The sequence below is a fragment of the Cicer arietinum genome, chromosome 4, assembly GCF_000331145.2.
Source record: "Cicer arietinum cultivar CDC Frontier isolate Library 1 chromosome 4, Cicar.CDCFrontier_v2.0, whole genome shotgun sequence".
NCBI classification, from domain to species: domain Eukaryota; kingdom Viridiplantae; phylum Streptophyta; class Magnoliopsida; order Fabales; family Fabaceae; genus Cicer; species Cicer arietinum.
In genome coordinates, this window is record NC_021163.2 from 15,219,454 (window position 1) to 15,233,283 (window position 13,830).

A 13,830-nucleotide genomic window follows, 5' to 3' on the forward strand; every position below is an offset into this window, starting at 1 on the left:
CGGAAGAGAGGTCATGGAAAGCATCATAAACGCCACCGACACTCGGAAACTAGTGAATCCGATTTGTCAAGCAATGAAAGTGATGATATTCACAGGAAGAAAAGCCACAGAAGGCACCATAAGCATCACAGGCGATCACATAATGCAGAGGTGAGGTCATCTGATTCTGATTATTACAGCAATGGTGGAAGAAGCAGATCGTCAGGGAAGTCCTCAGATGAAAATTCTGAACAAGAAAGCAAAAGATCAATGCATAAACGGTCTGGTCATCATCACCATCATCGCCACCATCATTCTGACAAGCATCCACCTCACTTGGATGCGGAGAGATATCACTCTCTCCAGCTCTCACCAAAACTCAATGGAAAGCACGAAGAATTAGCTAAAGCTGGCATTAATAAAATAGATGGTGGTCATCATGAATGCAGAGCTATGCCTGAGAATATTGATGGTCGAATTGTGTGATTTTTAAAAATGTATGTTGCTTGTCTGAAAAAAAGAAAATGTTCTATTACAGATTATCTGTTCTTAGCGGGAGTGAATAATTTTCATCATTAATTAATGTCTGACTTAATGTTGTCAGCAGTACTATTGATTATGAAAACTGATCTTGAACCATCATTGTTGGTTAGGCACTAATTTGATATAATTCAGCTATGATCAATTGCATTTAAAGGTTATAATTGTTTTTTCAGTGGGTTCGCGTGTGATCCTGTTATTCTCCTTTTCATTGTCATGCTACATTGCATTTAAAGGTTATAATTGTTTTTTCAGTGGGTTCGCGTGTGATCCTGTTATTCTCCTTTTCATTGTCATGCTACATTGCTACTGTTCAATATCAGTTACGAACATTGATAGACCAGTAATGAGCTACTAAGTATTACACCATTTTTTTGTCAGCAATGTATAACATTCCGTGAGTGAAAGCTAAAGTGGTCTTTTTTTTACTCTGAAAATCGTTACGTTTGCTTTAATGTCCTGATGTTTATGGACAGATTGTTAGATGTTCTTGCTGGATTTGTCTTTTTGCATAGTATGGTTTGTAAAATTATAATTATATATAAATACACTTTTGTTCCCTTATTTTAATTGAAATTGGATTTTGCCTTTGCTATTTAAAATTTGTAATTTTAGTTCCTCAGTTTTATAAGTTTTAGGATTTTTCCATATAATTTAGTTTCTGGTTTGTTTTTTATTATGTGTGACATTGTTAATCTGAACAACATAGGGTGGACTAGAAACTCTTGCAACAAATCGTTATTTGTCATATATCATTTAATGTAATTTCACGCAATTAAATGAATATGTCATAAAGAGTATGTTTGAAATGGGATTGTCGAAAAAATATTCTGAAACTAATGAAATGTATGAGATTAGAATTTTATATTTAAAAATAGGGACAAAAAATCTTATTTCAGTTTAAAATAAATATATCGAATGAATAGTTATTAACATTTTAAAATGATTGATGCAGTTATAGAGAGTTTATAGTTGACTCAATCTATTAATTATTAGTTAAAATGTTTTATTTAGATCATTCTAAAGAGTATTTTAGGCTTACTTTTTAGTTTATCTTGTAGCATTGCTATTATATGGCTAGTATACACTAACTTATATAAGTATTGTATCACCTCATAATTAGAATCTATTAATGTAGTTATATAAATAAAAAATTAATGAATGAAGAAAGAAATGTTTGTTTTTTTATTGAGGAACATTAACAATACACTTTCTAATATATTATTTGATTTGTTAAACTTTATACTATTTTTATTAATTTACGTGGATTCCAAATGAATTTTGTAAAAACTCTTGGGAATTTTAATCAATTAATTAAATATAATAAAAAATATGGATAAAAGAGTGTTTTGAGACTATTCTAAATAATTTTTCTTTTCTTCTTTCTTTTTCTTAGTTTAGAATTCTATTTTTTTTTTTTTTTTACAGTTTTCCATAGTTAATTTTAAAAAGATTCTAACATGCGGTGTTGCTGTGTCATTTTTTTCGCATGTGTCTTTCCATAATTATTATTATTATAATAAAATAATGTCTGAGTTAAACAAAAATAGTCGGGCCACCTCGGATTATCAAGTTCAATTTTTACTAACATATGATAACGACAAAATCTATCCAATGTATAAATCAAATATGATATTTTAGTAAGTTTGAAAATAGTGTTAGAAAAATATAAAATTTTTATTAATAGAAATAATTATATGCGTAGAATTTTTTTTTTTTTTTAAAAAGTAAACCTTCCATTAGTGGTCAATTAAAAAAATAAAAAGAATGAATTAAAAATAAAATACAATCAACCACAATTTCTTCCTCAATAATCTCTTATGTCTCCTTTATAAATATTATTCATATTATTTCATCTATACACAATTCCCTTTTAATTTTTTTGTACAAAAGATTCCTTATTCATTTTTGTGTTTATGTTATTACGATGTCTGAAAAAAAAAAAAAACAGATTTTATTATTTCATTTTCTCCAAAAAAAGAAGTTATCGAATATAGTTGTTGATGGATGAGATGACAAAATTTAATTCTTTCTTTTATAAATTCAAAGTTTTAAATTATACACAAATTTATTATTATATTATTAATTTAACAAATAACATAAATTACACTTAAATTTACTGTGTATAACTTTCATTCTCGTGATGTTTGGTGTTTTGTTCTCATCACTTAAATTCGCACGGTTACACACAAGTTTAATATAAGAGAAAAACATTCATATGTACCAATTGTAAGTTTTTTTCAAACTTCTTCTATCTCAATCTCATCTGCTTTCTAACTCAACCGTCGATATATTAATTAGAAAAATAGAGATGTACTCTTGTCCAGTAACATTCTAGACCCAAAAATAAACTCGTACTGTAATTAGTTTATTAGATGTAATTAGTTTATTAGATAATTATATAGACATTAAATCTCATGAATTTAGCCATCAATTTTTTATATATTATCAAATCAATTTTATGTACTTTCAGGGACTGATTTAAAATATAGGATTAATTTTCAAGATTTGTTAACAGAATAACATTTGGACTAAAATATCAACAATCAGAAATATGTCTGTGAACTTTATAATTTCATATAGCAATTTGTTTGCGTTCTACAATATGAGGAAGGAATTTGAGAATTCATTCGAAACATTTTTATGATAAAGAATTTATTTTTGCAAATACAATTTACGTTTATACAAAATAGCTGCAAAATACATGAAACCTTAAGCAGCCAAAACTTGGTGAATCATAATATCAATATATTTTGATGACTGCTGTCTGATAATACATAAATTAATATAACAAGAAGAACATTGTATATAGTGCACGGCAATAAACCCTTCGCCTTTTTTTACAAAAAAAAAAAGACCTGGGTTTCTGTCCTATATTTGAACTGCGAAAGTGGTTTCTAACTATGAACTAAATTCCAAAATTGTTTATTTTACACTCCATGCTGAGATCCTCGATCCTCAGCAACAGCAATAAACAAATAACTATAGTTTAAAAAATGGTACAACAATGCCAAAAATTCCATTATGGTCAGAAATTCTTTAGTATCTTCTCAGCTGATACTCCATCAGCAGTAAGAATAGATATAACTTCCTGCAACAATAACATTGATATTAAAAGATGATGCATTGGAAATACAGCATGAAAAGCAAGTAAACTCCTAGTTGACTCTCTCTCTCTCTCTCTCTCTTAAACACCAGTAGACTCAAACTATTCTGAACACTATTAGGTGATGAAGCAGCTCAATGGTTTGTGGCGAACCAAAATTATTGTCTATCAGTTATATCGAAAAAGAACAAAGGTATAAAATGAAGTAAAGATGATCTGTTGCAAATGGAACCCTCTCATTCTTGGTGACATTAATGTCGTTTCCTGTCACGGGGATACCTCAAGATGCACTCCGTTATCTACCTCCTTCATCAATGATGCCTTCATGCTCCTCCATTGTTCATTTTCTCCAAAATTGCCTTGCTAACTCAGTTCAACCAGGGATGAGTGTCAATAATGCCATCATTTTGGACAAATTTACCCAAATTGATGGTACCTACATGAGCCTGACAAGAAGTATGTGAACTGCATCTTCTGGGGATGGGCGAAGGCATTGTTAGAATACATTTGATCATGTGCAATGATGACATCTTCGCATCAGACATCAGAGATAGTGGAGGAGGGGAAGAGCAATACTGTTTGACTATTTCTGTCAACAACTTGCAGAGTAAGGGAGGCTAAAGATTAAAATCGCTTTGAGGCTAAGGATATAAGCCATCTTTGTTAAGATCTGTGTGCTAATTTTGTTTTTATTTAAGAGTGTTAGTCCTTGGAGGTTCGATTTCCTTAAAGCAACCATTACTGTCATCTTTCCCACACTCCATTATAGGTTTCTTTGTAACTAACTAGAGGTTTTTCACCCCAAAAAAAGTGTCTTCATAATTATGTATACAGACAATTAAAGATAATCACGATAATAACACACCTCAGTCATCTGTTTCTGCCCACAAAGTACAGCACCAGTTGACAAAGGGTTAGATATTTCCTTTGCTCTCGTAAATGCAGCCTGCAAAGTCAATCATGTGTATAACCATAAACAATCTTTACCTTTTGAAGGTAGTCGTGTGAAAAATTCAATCCTACATTCCACACACTGTACCTGTACAAAGCCATTTTCTCCCTTCCAACTGTCATCTGGTTGAGACAATACAGGCACAATCTTCACACCGGAAGATTCCCAGTCTTTAAATCTATCCTATAATACAAAAGGAAATTGTTAGATAAAGCTCTAATGCATTATTACAAGGAGTCCTATTGTCAAATCAACCAACTTGATAAGCCATTCTCTGAAGATTTCTGGCCCCATAATATAGTCTCACATCAGACCTCTTGCCAGCACCAAATCCTGACTCAATAAGTGACCGAATTGGACTGCACACAAGAAAGTAAAATAAATAACACAAAGTGTAAAGCGAAAATCTAGGATTAGTAACATTTTGCATTATAGCTGTAGTAATAGTAATTAGAATTATAGTAAATATTCATAAATCCTCAGGTACAGAGTGATTTACAGGCAAAGGCCAGAGAGAGTTGTTGTAACTCGCAACATAAATTATATCTTTCAAAGTGTTTTTTCGCGTTCAAAATCATACTTTTGGTCTGAAACAAGAGCTTAAACGTGAAAAGCACACCATCATTAGAATGAAGGAATCCAAAGAAAAGGATAAAAGGATAGTATCCTTAGAAAAGGGAACAAAGAAAAGCAAATACAAAACCAAGTCAATCACTCTAGAAGTCTACCAAGGAAACGTGTCCTTTCACAGCCAAAGCTGGAATAATTCACTGTACTACCTTGGTCAAAATATCTAAATTCTAAAGGTAATCAAAAGAAAGCACTCCAAGTTATGAGGGCACCATTTAAATTCAACTGCTGAGAAATGAAGTTCTACATTGGTAAAAATTGTGTTAAGTGAGGACCATGTAAGTGAAAAGAACTATATAATTATTTGCTTAGGTTATTCAAACATAGATCTCTTACTTTGGGATCCCCTTGACTGTCTATCAGTTAGTTTATCCACCAATGACCCATTTACAACCAAAAGGCAACGCCTATACATTAGGCATGACACACAGCTCCAAAATGAGTAGTACTAACACCTATACATTAGGACACAATGGTTTATTATTTAGACCTTAATTTTAATATCTGCAACATAACATCAGCAAATCATATTAAGCACCATATTGCTGATGAATCACTAACAGAACACCAAATTTCCAAAGGGGCTGCTTTCCTAGATCATAAGGAATAAGAAAGTCCAAAATGGATTAACAATCATACAAATAATGCACTGCCAATTGATTTATTTATTATCCTCAAACAAAATTAACATCTTGTTTAGTACGCCACCCAATTCCACATCTAAATTTTTAGTTCAAACAAACAATGAAGTGAATTCCACTGTCACAGAATTCACAATCCAGCTTCCGAAACTGTCAAAACCAAATCAATTTTAAATAAATAAATAAATAGTCAAATTTTAGAAAGAAAGAAAACATTTTAACATCAACGCAAATTGGGGCAAAAGAGCGAAATTGACCTAATTCCGGATCCTGTGGCGAAGACAAGAACGGTTCCGAATTTCTCGGGCGGGTTGATCCGACTGATGTCGAAACCATTCCCCATAACCTGACTGAGTTCAACCACATCTCCTTTCTTCAACGCACACAACGCTTCTGCTGTGGACCCCGCAACACTCTTCACCAGAAACTCGAACACGCCACGCGCCGATGCGAGCTTCGGTGGTGACGCGATGGCCAGAAACGACGGTTTCGGTAAGTCGGCAATTCGGAGCTGAAGGTACTGACCGGCGCGCGTGTGGGACGTAGCAAGGTCTGGCGCGTCGGAAACGTCGATGGAGACGTGGAATAGCGACTCAGCGGCTGGCTCGATCACAGACAGAGGAGCTGGGGTCCAGACGGTGGTGTCCTGACGAACGGCGGCGGATATGGTGGCGAATCGTCGGCGGAAACGAAGGTTGTTGTTGAGGTTTAAATTGAGGCAGCGTAGGATGGACATGGGAAAGGGGGAGGGGCTAAAGTGCGCATGGGAGTGTGACGGTGTAAATGAAAGGAGTGACATGTCTATATTTTTAATTTGTATGTGGTGATGAGTTTGGTCAGAGTCGGAAGTGGCGGCAGGAAGGGCGGCCTATGATAAAATGCGCTTTGAGTGCGTATATTAAAATTGAGCGTCACGAGGTTTCCACGTGTCAAGCTTTGATGATAGTCCTATGGAGTTGGGAGTACAAGATGATAGATGCCTCAAAAGTGAGTGGCGCATAAGCTAGTTCAAATTTTCACGAAACACATTAGATTTTTATTTTTTATTTTATTGGAAGTAGAAATAGGCTTGTGTAATTCAATTCAAAGTAATAAACAATAAAATACAATCAGAAGTAAATTGAAATGTAAAGTTTGATCTCGTGATACAGATTATAAGTTATGGGTGCTATCCCCGCAAATTTCCCTTTGTAAATAAAGACAAATATAAATATTTTTATAATTGTATAATGTGACAATTCCCTTAATAAGGGGCCAAACATTAAAAGATAAAATATACTTTTACAATTAGTGCATTAAATTTAATTATTAAACTGATAAATTTATAATAATTTTATATAAATATAAATTAAAGTAGCATAAAGAAAATAATTGATATTGTGCTAAATAGATTAACAAATTATAAGAGAAAAAATCACCGTCATTTTATTTATATATTTTATCTTGACAATTTTGTGGTCGGTAAAACAAAACAAATAAATTTAAAAATTAAATAATAAGGTTTTTTCCATCTTGTTTCTATTAATTTTTTATATAACAAACTTATTTATAATAGCTAAATATATACTATTAAAGTAATTAAATATATATATTATTAAAATAATTAAATATAAAATTATTTATCTGATTAAAAAAAGCGGAAGTAGTCAAAGCTAATTCATTAATACAAGTAGTTATGCGACGAATGTGAGTATTTTTCCACAAGACGGATATGGGGAGAAAGTTTTCTTAAAAGGAGATCATACTCCCGTTCCATGGGAATCTCCGTCTCTAAACAATCTACCGAAATAAACTTTGTATGTATATATTATATTTATTTGTCTTTTTATATAAACTTATTTTATATCATGTGGTCTTTATTTATTGTCACAAGACTTTCAATAAAATAATAATTTTTTTGTCTTGTGATTAATTTTAAATTTTTTACTATCAAAATCGATTAAAAAGTAAGACAAATATAATTATTTGCCTATGTTAACGAATTCTTACATATTAGTATATAATGAGATAGAGATGAGAGATTCGAATTTTGAATGATGGAAAGATACTCCCTCTTCTCGCATCGCTGATATCCATGAGCTTCGCCATTGAATGCAATCAAAATTCTAGTAAGGAAATTTGGTTCGAATATAATCTTTCTGTAAATATATTTGCAAAATTCAATCTAACATATTCGTAAGATTTGTTTCTCTTTAAATTTTCCTTTTTAAAATCATGTAACAGAAAATTTGCCTCCGGTGATATAAATATTTTTTAAAATTTCTTTTAAATTTTTTTTCAAAAATTTGGAAAATCAACTCAAAATTTTAATTTAAAAACATACATAAAATAAATAATAAAATCTTCTTAATTAAAACATAGGAGGTATGATAAATTATAATTATCTAATTAAATCATTTAAAAATATAAGTTTTTTTAGAACTAAATATCTAGATTTCTTTTTTAGACAATATAAATAGATAGATTTTTTATTTGAAATTAAATAGAATTTGAATCCTATATATGTAACTATTAACTATATTAATATAAAAAATATTAATCAAGCTTTTTTTTTTTTTTATGAGTAAAAATCATACTCTCTAGGGTTTAAAACCCTAACACACACACCAACCGCTTATGTAAGACCTGGTTCTAAGTGGTAACTATATTAATCAAGCTGTAACAATTTTTTTTTTACTAGAAGTTTACAAATATTTTCTCTACACCATTTACTTAAAATTCTTGTTCATTCATGGTGGCAGATAGAGCAAATTTAGACGCACTTTCTCTTAGTTTGGTTCATGACAAGTTAAAAGAACACATAGATCATGTTTGGTTTGGTGTTGTATGCAAAAATTGGCGATGATTGCGAAGCTTAACCATCAAAATCATCACCAACACATTACCCATGCTAATGATAGCCACAAATAGATGGTTGCATAGCATTCCAAACAATAGACGGTACCCTTTTCATTTTAAATTTAAATATCAATTTCAACTTAAAAGATCTAAATAGTTGATATTAATGTTCAATGCAAGATTGTATCATTCCATTTTTGTAAAAGAAGATATAACTACAAATATTGTTTTAGAAGAAAAGGTTGATGAATTTGATTTTCATGCGAATTTTCTTGTGAAATCATTAAGAGAAAAGCTACGGATGGTGAGAAGGTGTAGCCCTGGAGGGTGTATTCCATTGAAACTAGATGGAAAGAGTTAAAAACTTTAATAAATGTTTAAACTTAACAGTTTGGAAGATAACATTTTATTTTTGGGATTCGGTGGCGATTGATTTTCTGTGTGGCATCGTATTTCTCAACGTGTTTGGAAAGGGATTCAATTTACTATGCTAATAATGATGGTTTCAAGATTCTATAATATGAAGAGGGAAAACAGTGCATTTCAGTGTAAATACGGGAAGGGTCTTTTTGGGTTCAACCAAAGTTTCAATGGGATGAGAGGTTCAACTTTGAAGTATTCTAATTTATTTGTTTTTCATGTTTCCTAAAATATCATTGATATTGTCATAACCTATATGTATGCCGTGAGGTTTTTTATTTCACAAGAATGAAGTTTATAATAATGAATTTGTAGTCATTATTAAGAATATGAATGTAATAACAACTTTGTAGTCAAAATTATTTCTTCGAAACATAAAATTACAGAAATGCCAATACAACATTTGCAGAAACAGAATATTCATAATAATATTTTTGTACGGTTGAAAATTCAGCAAGGAAATAGAATGCTTCACAACACATGAACCAGTTATAAAATTTAACAGTGATGCATCCAACGTTCTTAAACAAGTAAAAATGTACATCCTCTTGCCTCTTCCACTTATTAAATAACACAACGGAAAAAAGTGGGCAGTTGACCAAAGAACTTGGTTCATCTCACCGTCGGCAACAACACTCAAATGAAAGGAATGACCATTCAAATTATAAAAAATTTAATAACGGAAAATTTTGTTGTTTGGCATTGCCAAGAAAGAGTTCCTAAATTATTAAATTTAGCAATTATAGAGAAAGGATAATAAAATTGTGATTAAGCTGAGGCATGTGATTCATTTGCAATCTTCTCTGCCTTAGCAATGACCTCGTCAATACCACCAACCATGTAAAATGCCTGCTCTGAAAGGTCATCATATTTGCCATCCAACACACCCTGTAAGTTACACAAATACAGACTGAGTCATTAACCATGCATTAGAAAAGCCTAAAACAAGAAGAATGGGAGATAACCTTTAAGCTCCCCTTTTTTGGTAACATAATAAATTCGGGTAGAGCAAAGTCACATAAAAATAAAATGAGGAAAATATGCAATAGGTATGGCAGAAAGCAAGACGTAAAGATTAGAAAGTTTAGAGCATGAACTAGAAAGCAACAAGATTTTAATTTTAAAAATGCAATTGAAGATTTTAAATGTAAAACAAAATTGAGGGATAGAACAAAAAATCTTTTTTTCAATTTAAATTTATTGGAAGTTTTAATTTCTGAAATTGGTTTCTAGTATAATGATAAGTAAAAATAATAAATTAATAACAAGACAAACATACCTAGCCTCAATAAAATAATCACACACTAAATGCTAGAAGAGATTTGTAACCAACCAGGAAACATCCAATGCTTTTGGTCCACTATGCTGGTTAGAAATTAGATGAAATGACAAATTAAATAAATACCTGGAAACTAGTGATGTTCTCCTTCAATTCAACATATTTTCCTGGGGCACCAGTGAAGACTTCTGCCACATGGAAAGGCTGGCTTAAGAATCGCTGAATTTTACGGGCACGGGCAACGGTCAACTTATCATCTTCACTGAGCTCATCCATTCCCAAAATGGCAATGATATCTTGAAGATTCTTATAGTTTTGAAGTACTTTCTGTACACCACGAGCAGTTTGATAGTGTTCATCACCCAAAATAAGTGGGGAAAGCATACGAGATGTGGAGTCCAATGGGTCGACAGCAGGATAGATACCAAGCTCAGAGATCTATTCAATAATCACCAAAATCAAATTATTGAACAGATAACCAAAAATATCATTGCAACAATAACCACTGTAAGCAACACAATCAAACCTGTCGTGACAACACTGTTGTGGCATCCAAGTGAGCAAAGGTGGTGGCAGGAGCAGGATCTGTCAAATCATCAGCAGGCACATAGATAGCTTGGACAGAGGTAATTGAACCCTTCTTTGTGGTTGTAATACGCTCTTGAAGACCTCCAAGATCGGTAGACAATGTTGGTTGGTAACCAACAGCAGATGGGATACGACCAAGTAAAGCAGACACCTCTGAGTTTGCCTGCAATTGCATGATGACATCACATTTTTGAAATGAAAAGTAATAACATTTTAAACTGATAAGTAAGAACAAATGAACAATATTGTAGAAAAAAAGACAACACATTCTATATAATTTGTCCTTACTTGGGTAAAGCGGAAAATGTTGTCAACAAAAAGAAGCACATCCTGTCCTTCAGCATCACGGAAGTGTTCAGCAACAGTAAGTCCAGTTAGACCAACACGGGCACGAGCACCCGGGGGTTCGTTCATTTGACCATACACTAGAGCACATTTGCTTTCACTCTGAATTTATGAAAAAACCATGGTTAGCAACTTTGATAAATGAATACATTATAAATAAAATCATTGAATATGGACCCTAAATAACATTCCGCTCACCTGTTTATCGCCTAGCTTAATGACACCACTCTCAATCATTTCTCTGTACAAGTCATTACCCTCTCGTGTTCGTTCTCCAACACCAGCAAACACGGAGAACCCACCTATTAAATGGAACCAGTGAGCATACATTGCAGATAAATAGTTTCTCAACAATTAATAATTAAGAGCTTTAAGCAGCATATACCATGAGCCTTAGCAACATTGTTGATAAGTTCCATAATAAGCACAGTTTTTCCTACACCGGCACCACCAAACAATCCAATCTTTCCTCCTCTTTGGTATGGTGCAAGCATGTCAACAACCTGTATGGAAGAAATTAATGAAAATTAGATTCCTAGCATGCTAATAGTGATGGAACTGGGAAAGATAGCATTGCCGAACAAACAAAAGACAGTAAGAATCAACAAATAAAAATACCTTGATACCAGTAACAAGAATCTCTTGTTCAGTTGCTTGCTCAACAAAAGCAGGTGCTTCTCTGTGAATGGGCAAATAATGCTCGGTTTCTAAGGCAAGTGACAAAAATTACCATTAGTTAAAAGCACCCCACAGAAATGATAGAAAAAGCTCTAGTCTAAGCCCAGACATGAAAACACTTCATAGATTTCTTACTTAGTTCACCCTTCTCATCAATAGGCTCTCCAATAACATTCATGATACGACCAAGGGTAGCCCTACCAACAGGAACCTATACAGAATACATAAGTTAATTAGAAAATGATGCTTAATTAAATGCTAGTGACAGACCCAAATACAAAAACCCAGATGGCAAATCCACGATGCAAAATATAAGTCAAAAAGAAAGCGCAGAATTGGACTAGTAGGATTAGATCATAAGAACCACAGGCCTGTTTGGATTTATATAAAATTTAAAACAGTATTTAGTAACAACAGCACCATAAAACCAGTGGAAATCTACTTTCAAAAACACGAAATTCTGGATGAGTATTCTAAAATTAAAATTTAAGCACATCAATCAAAATTCATTACAGGAAAGTGTCCAATGTTTTCACTCTGCTTCAAGTGCAATTAAAATGAATCCAGGAAATGAAGACAGATAACATTAACACAACCAAACAGACCCTTAAATTACTTTCAATGAACTATACAATAACATGACCGTGAAAAAGATTACAACACACACCAATTTCAGCGGTTCATTATAACTATTTATTCAACTGAATGCAAGATAAAGACAACCAATAATTTTAAACACTAAACTGGTTCCTTTCAACAACTACAAAAGCGGTAAGCTCACATACACATTCAAAAAACAGATCAAATTTTCTTCTTAAAAAACATTAAAAAATTGGTCAATTCGATAAGGCAAAAAACACATCTGGATCCACGAAACGCAAACTAAAGATTCGGAACAAAATTGTCTAAAAATCAGATCTTGCAATCCGTAACAACACCAACAAAGTCAAAATAATTCAAAACTACAACCAATAAATTATAATTGAAACAAATAAGAAGTGATTCGGAATTTACAGTGATTGGGGAACCAGTGTTGAGCACGCGCCATCCTCTAACGACACCTTCAGTAGCATCCATAGCAATAGTTCTGACAACACCTTCACCCAAATGCTGTGCAACCTCCAACACCAATCGTGTCTCATGATCCAAAATCTCAAGTGCGGTCAAGATCGGAGGCAAACCCTCTTCGAATCTGACATCGACGACGGCACCAATAACCTGACAAACATGCCCGATCGCACCTTTACCAGTGAACTCATCGGTGATTTTTCCACCTCCTGGCACCGCCTTCTTCGCAGGAGGTGTAGAAGGAGCTGCAGCAGCTGCGGCGGAAGTGGCGTAATCAGCGACACGGTTTAGAAGGTAGCCATAAGGAGAAGCACGTGATTGAGAAGAGAGCCTTGATGTTGAGGCGGAAATGGAGGGTTTGGAAGAAGATCGACGGAGAGAAGATCGAATCAGAGACGATGCGAGTCTGCGTGAAGCCATCTTCAGAGAGAGAAGAGGAGAGAGAGAGAGAGAGATTTCTAGGGTTTGTGGATTCAGAGAGGTAGTGACACTATATAACGCAGAAACCAAAAGCTACTTTGTTTGTTTCATTTTCGCCTCGATTCTTTTTCTATTTTGCATTTTTGTCCATTTCACTGTTTGTTTAGTCAATTAAGACAATAAAATTAAATATGTAATTATTAATTATTAATAATGAATAATAAATTTTAAAATCCAAAATCATAGTATATAGTATATAATTAAAAAAATTAACGTCTTTTTTTAAACAATTATAATACTAGCATAAAAAAGACCGAATTATATAGTATGTTATTTTTTTCTCCCA

General features: G+C 32.8%; 3 protein-coding genes across 3 annotated transcripts in view; 1 reads left to right on the forward strand and 2 right to left on the reverse strand.

The window, feature by feature from the left end:
• LOC101498734 (uncharacterized) overlaps positions 1–694 on the forward strand; it is a 2,757-nt gene extending 2,063 nt beyond the window's left edge. Inside the window, exon 4 of the mRNA XM_073367616.1 lies at positions 1–694. This exon is cut by the window's left edge and continues 9 nt beyond it. Within this exon, the coding sequence (XP_073223717.1) occupies positions 1–465 (465 nt within the window). The 3' untranslated portion in view covers positions 466–694.
• Positions 695–3,246: 2,552 nt separating this feature from the next.
• LOC101499875 (fruit protein pKIWI502) lies at positions 3,247–6,928 on the reverse strand. Its single transcript, XM_004496946.4, has 5 exons — positions 6,106–6,928; positions 4,837–4,936; positions 4,665–4,760; positions 4,491–4,571; positions 3,247–3,610 (listed from the first exon to the last, which is right to left on the reverse strand). Exons 1-5 carry the CDS (start codon positions 6,645–6,647, stop codon positions 3,548–3,550), a joined length of 882 nt encoding a protein of 293 aa, XP_004497003.1. The 5' UTR covers positions 6,648–6,928; the 3' UTR covers positions 3,247–3,547.
• A 2,645-nt stretch (positions 6,929–9,573) lies between these two features.
• LOC101500213 (ATP synthase subunit beta, mitochondrial) lies at positions 9,574–13,543 on the reverse strand. The gene is made up of 9 exons (XM_012714781.3): positions 13,011–13,543; positions 12,132–12,207; positions 11,937–12,025; positions 11,704–11,821; positions 11,517–11,620; positions 11,262–11,420; positions 10,912–11,136; positions 10,512–10,823; positions 9,574–9,994 (listed from the first exon to the last, which is right to left on the reverse strand). The coding sequence occupies exons 1-9, from the start codon at positions 13,482–13,484 to the stop codon at positions 9,875–9,877; spliced, it is 1,677 nt and encodes a 558-aa protein (XP_012570235.1). The 5' UTR covers positions 13,485–13,543; the 3' UTR covers positions 9,574–9,874.
• Positions 13,544–13,830: the final 287 nt, after the last annotated feature.

Bases quoted from the DNA above. Each gene is read 5' to 3' on its own strand.
- LOC101500213 (XM_012714781.3), bottom strand. From the start codon at position 13,484: ATGGCTTCACGCAGACTCGCATCGTCTCTGATTCGATCTTCTCTCCGT. The intron at 11,822-11,936 runs GTATTTTTATTT...TCTTCCATACAG, and splicing joins TTCTTGTTACTGGTATCAAG to GTTGTTGACATGCTTGCACC. The intron at 11,421-11,516 runs GTGAGCGGAATG...TCATAAATTCAG, and splicing joins TTAAGCTAGGCGATAAACAG to AGTGAAAGCAAATGTGCTCT.
- LOC101499875 (XM_004496946.4), bottom strand. From the start codon at position 6,647: ATGTCACTCCTTTCATTTACACCGTCACACTCCCATGCGCACTTTAGC. The intron at 4,761-4,836 runs GTTGGTTGATTT...TTTGTATTATAG, and splicing joins TTCAGAGAATGGCTTATCAA to GATAGATTTAAAGACTGGGA. The intron at 4,572-4,664 runs GTACAGTGTGTG...TTGACTTTGCAG, and splicing joins GAGAAAATGGCTTTGTACAG to GCTGCATTTACGAGAGCAAA.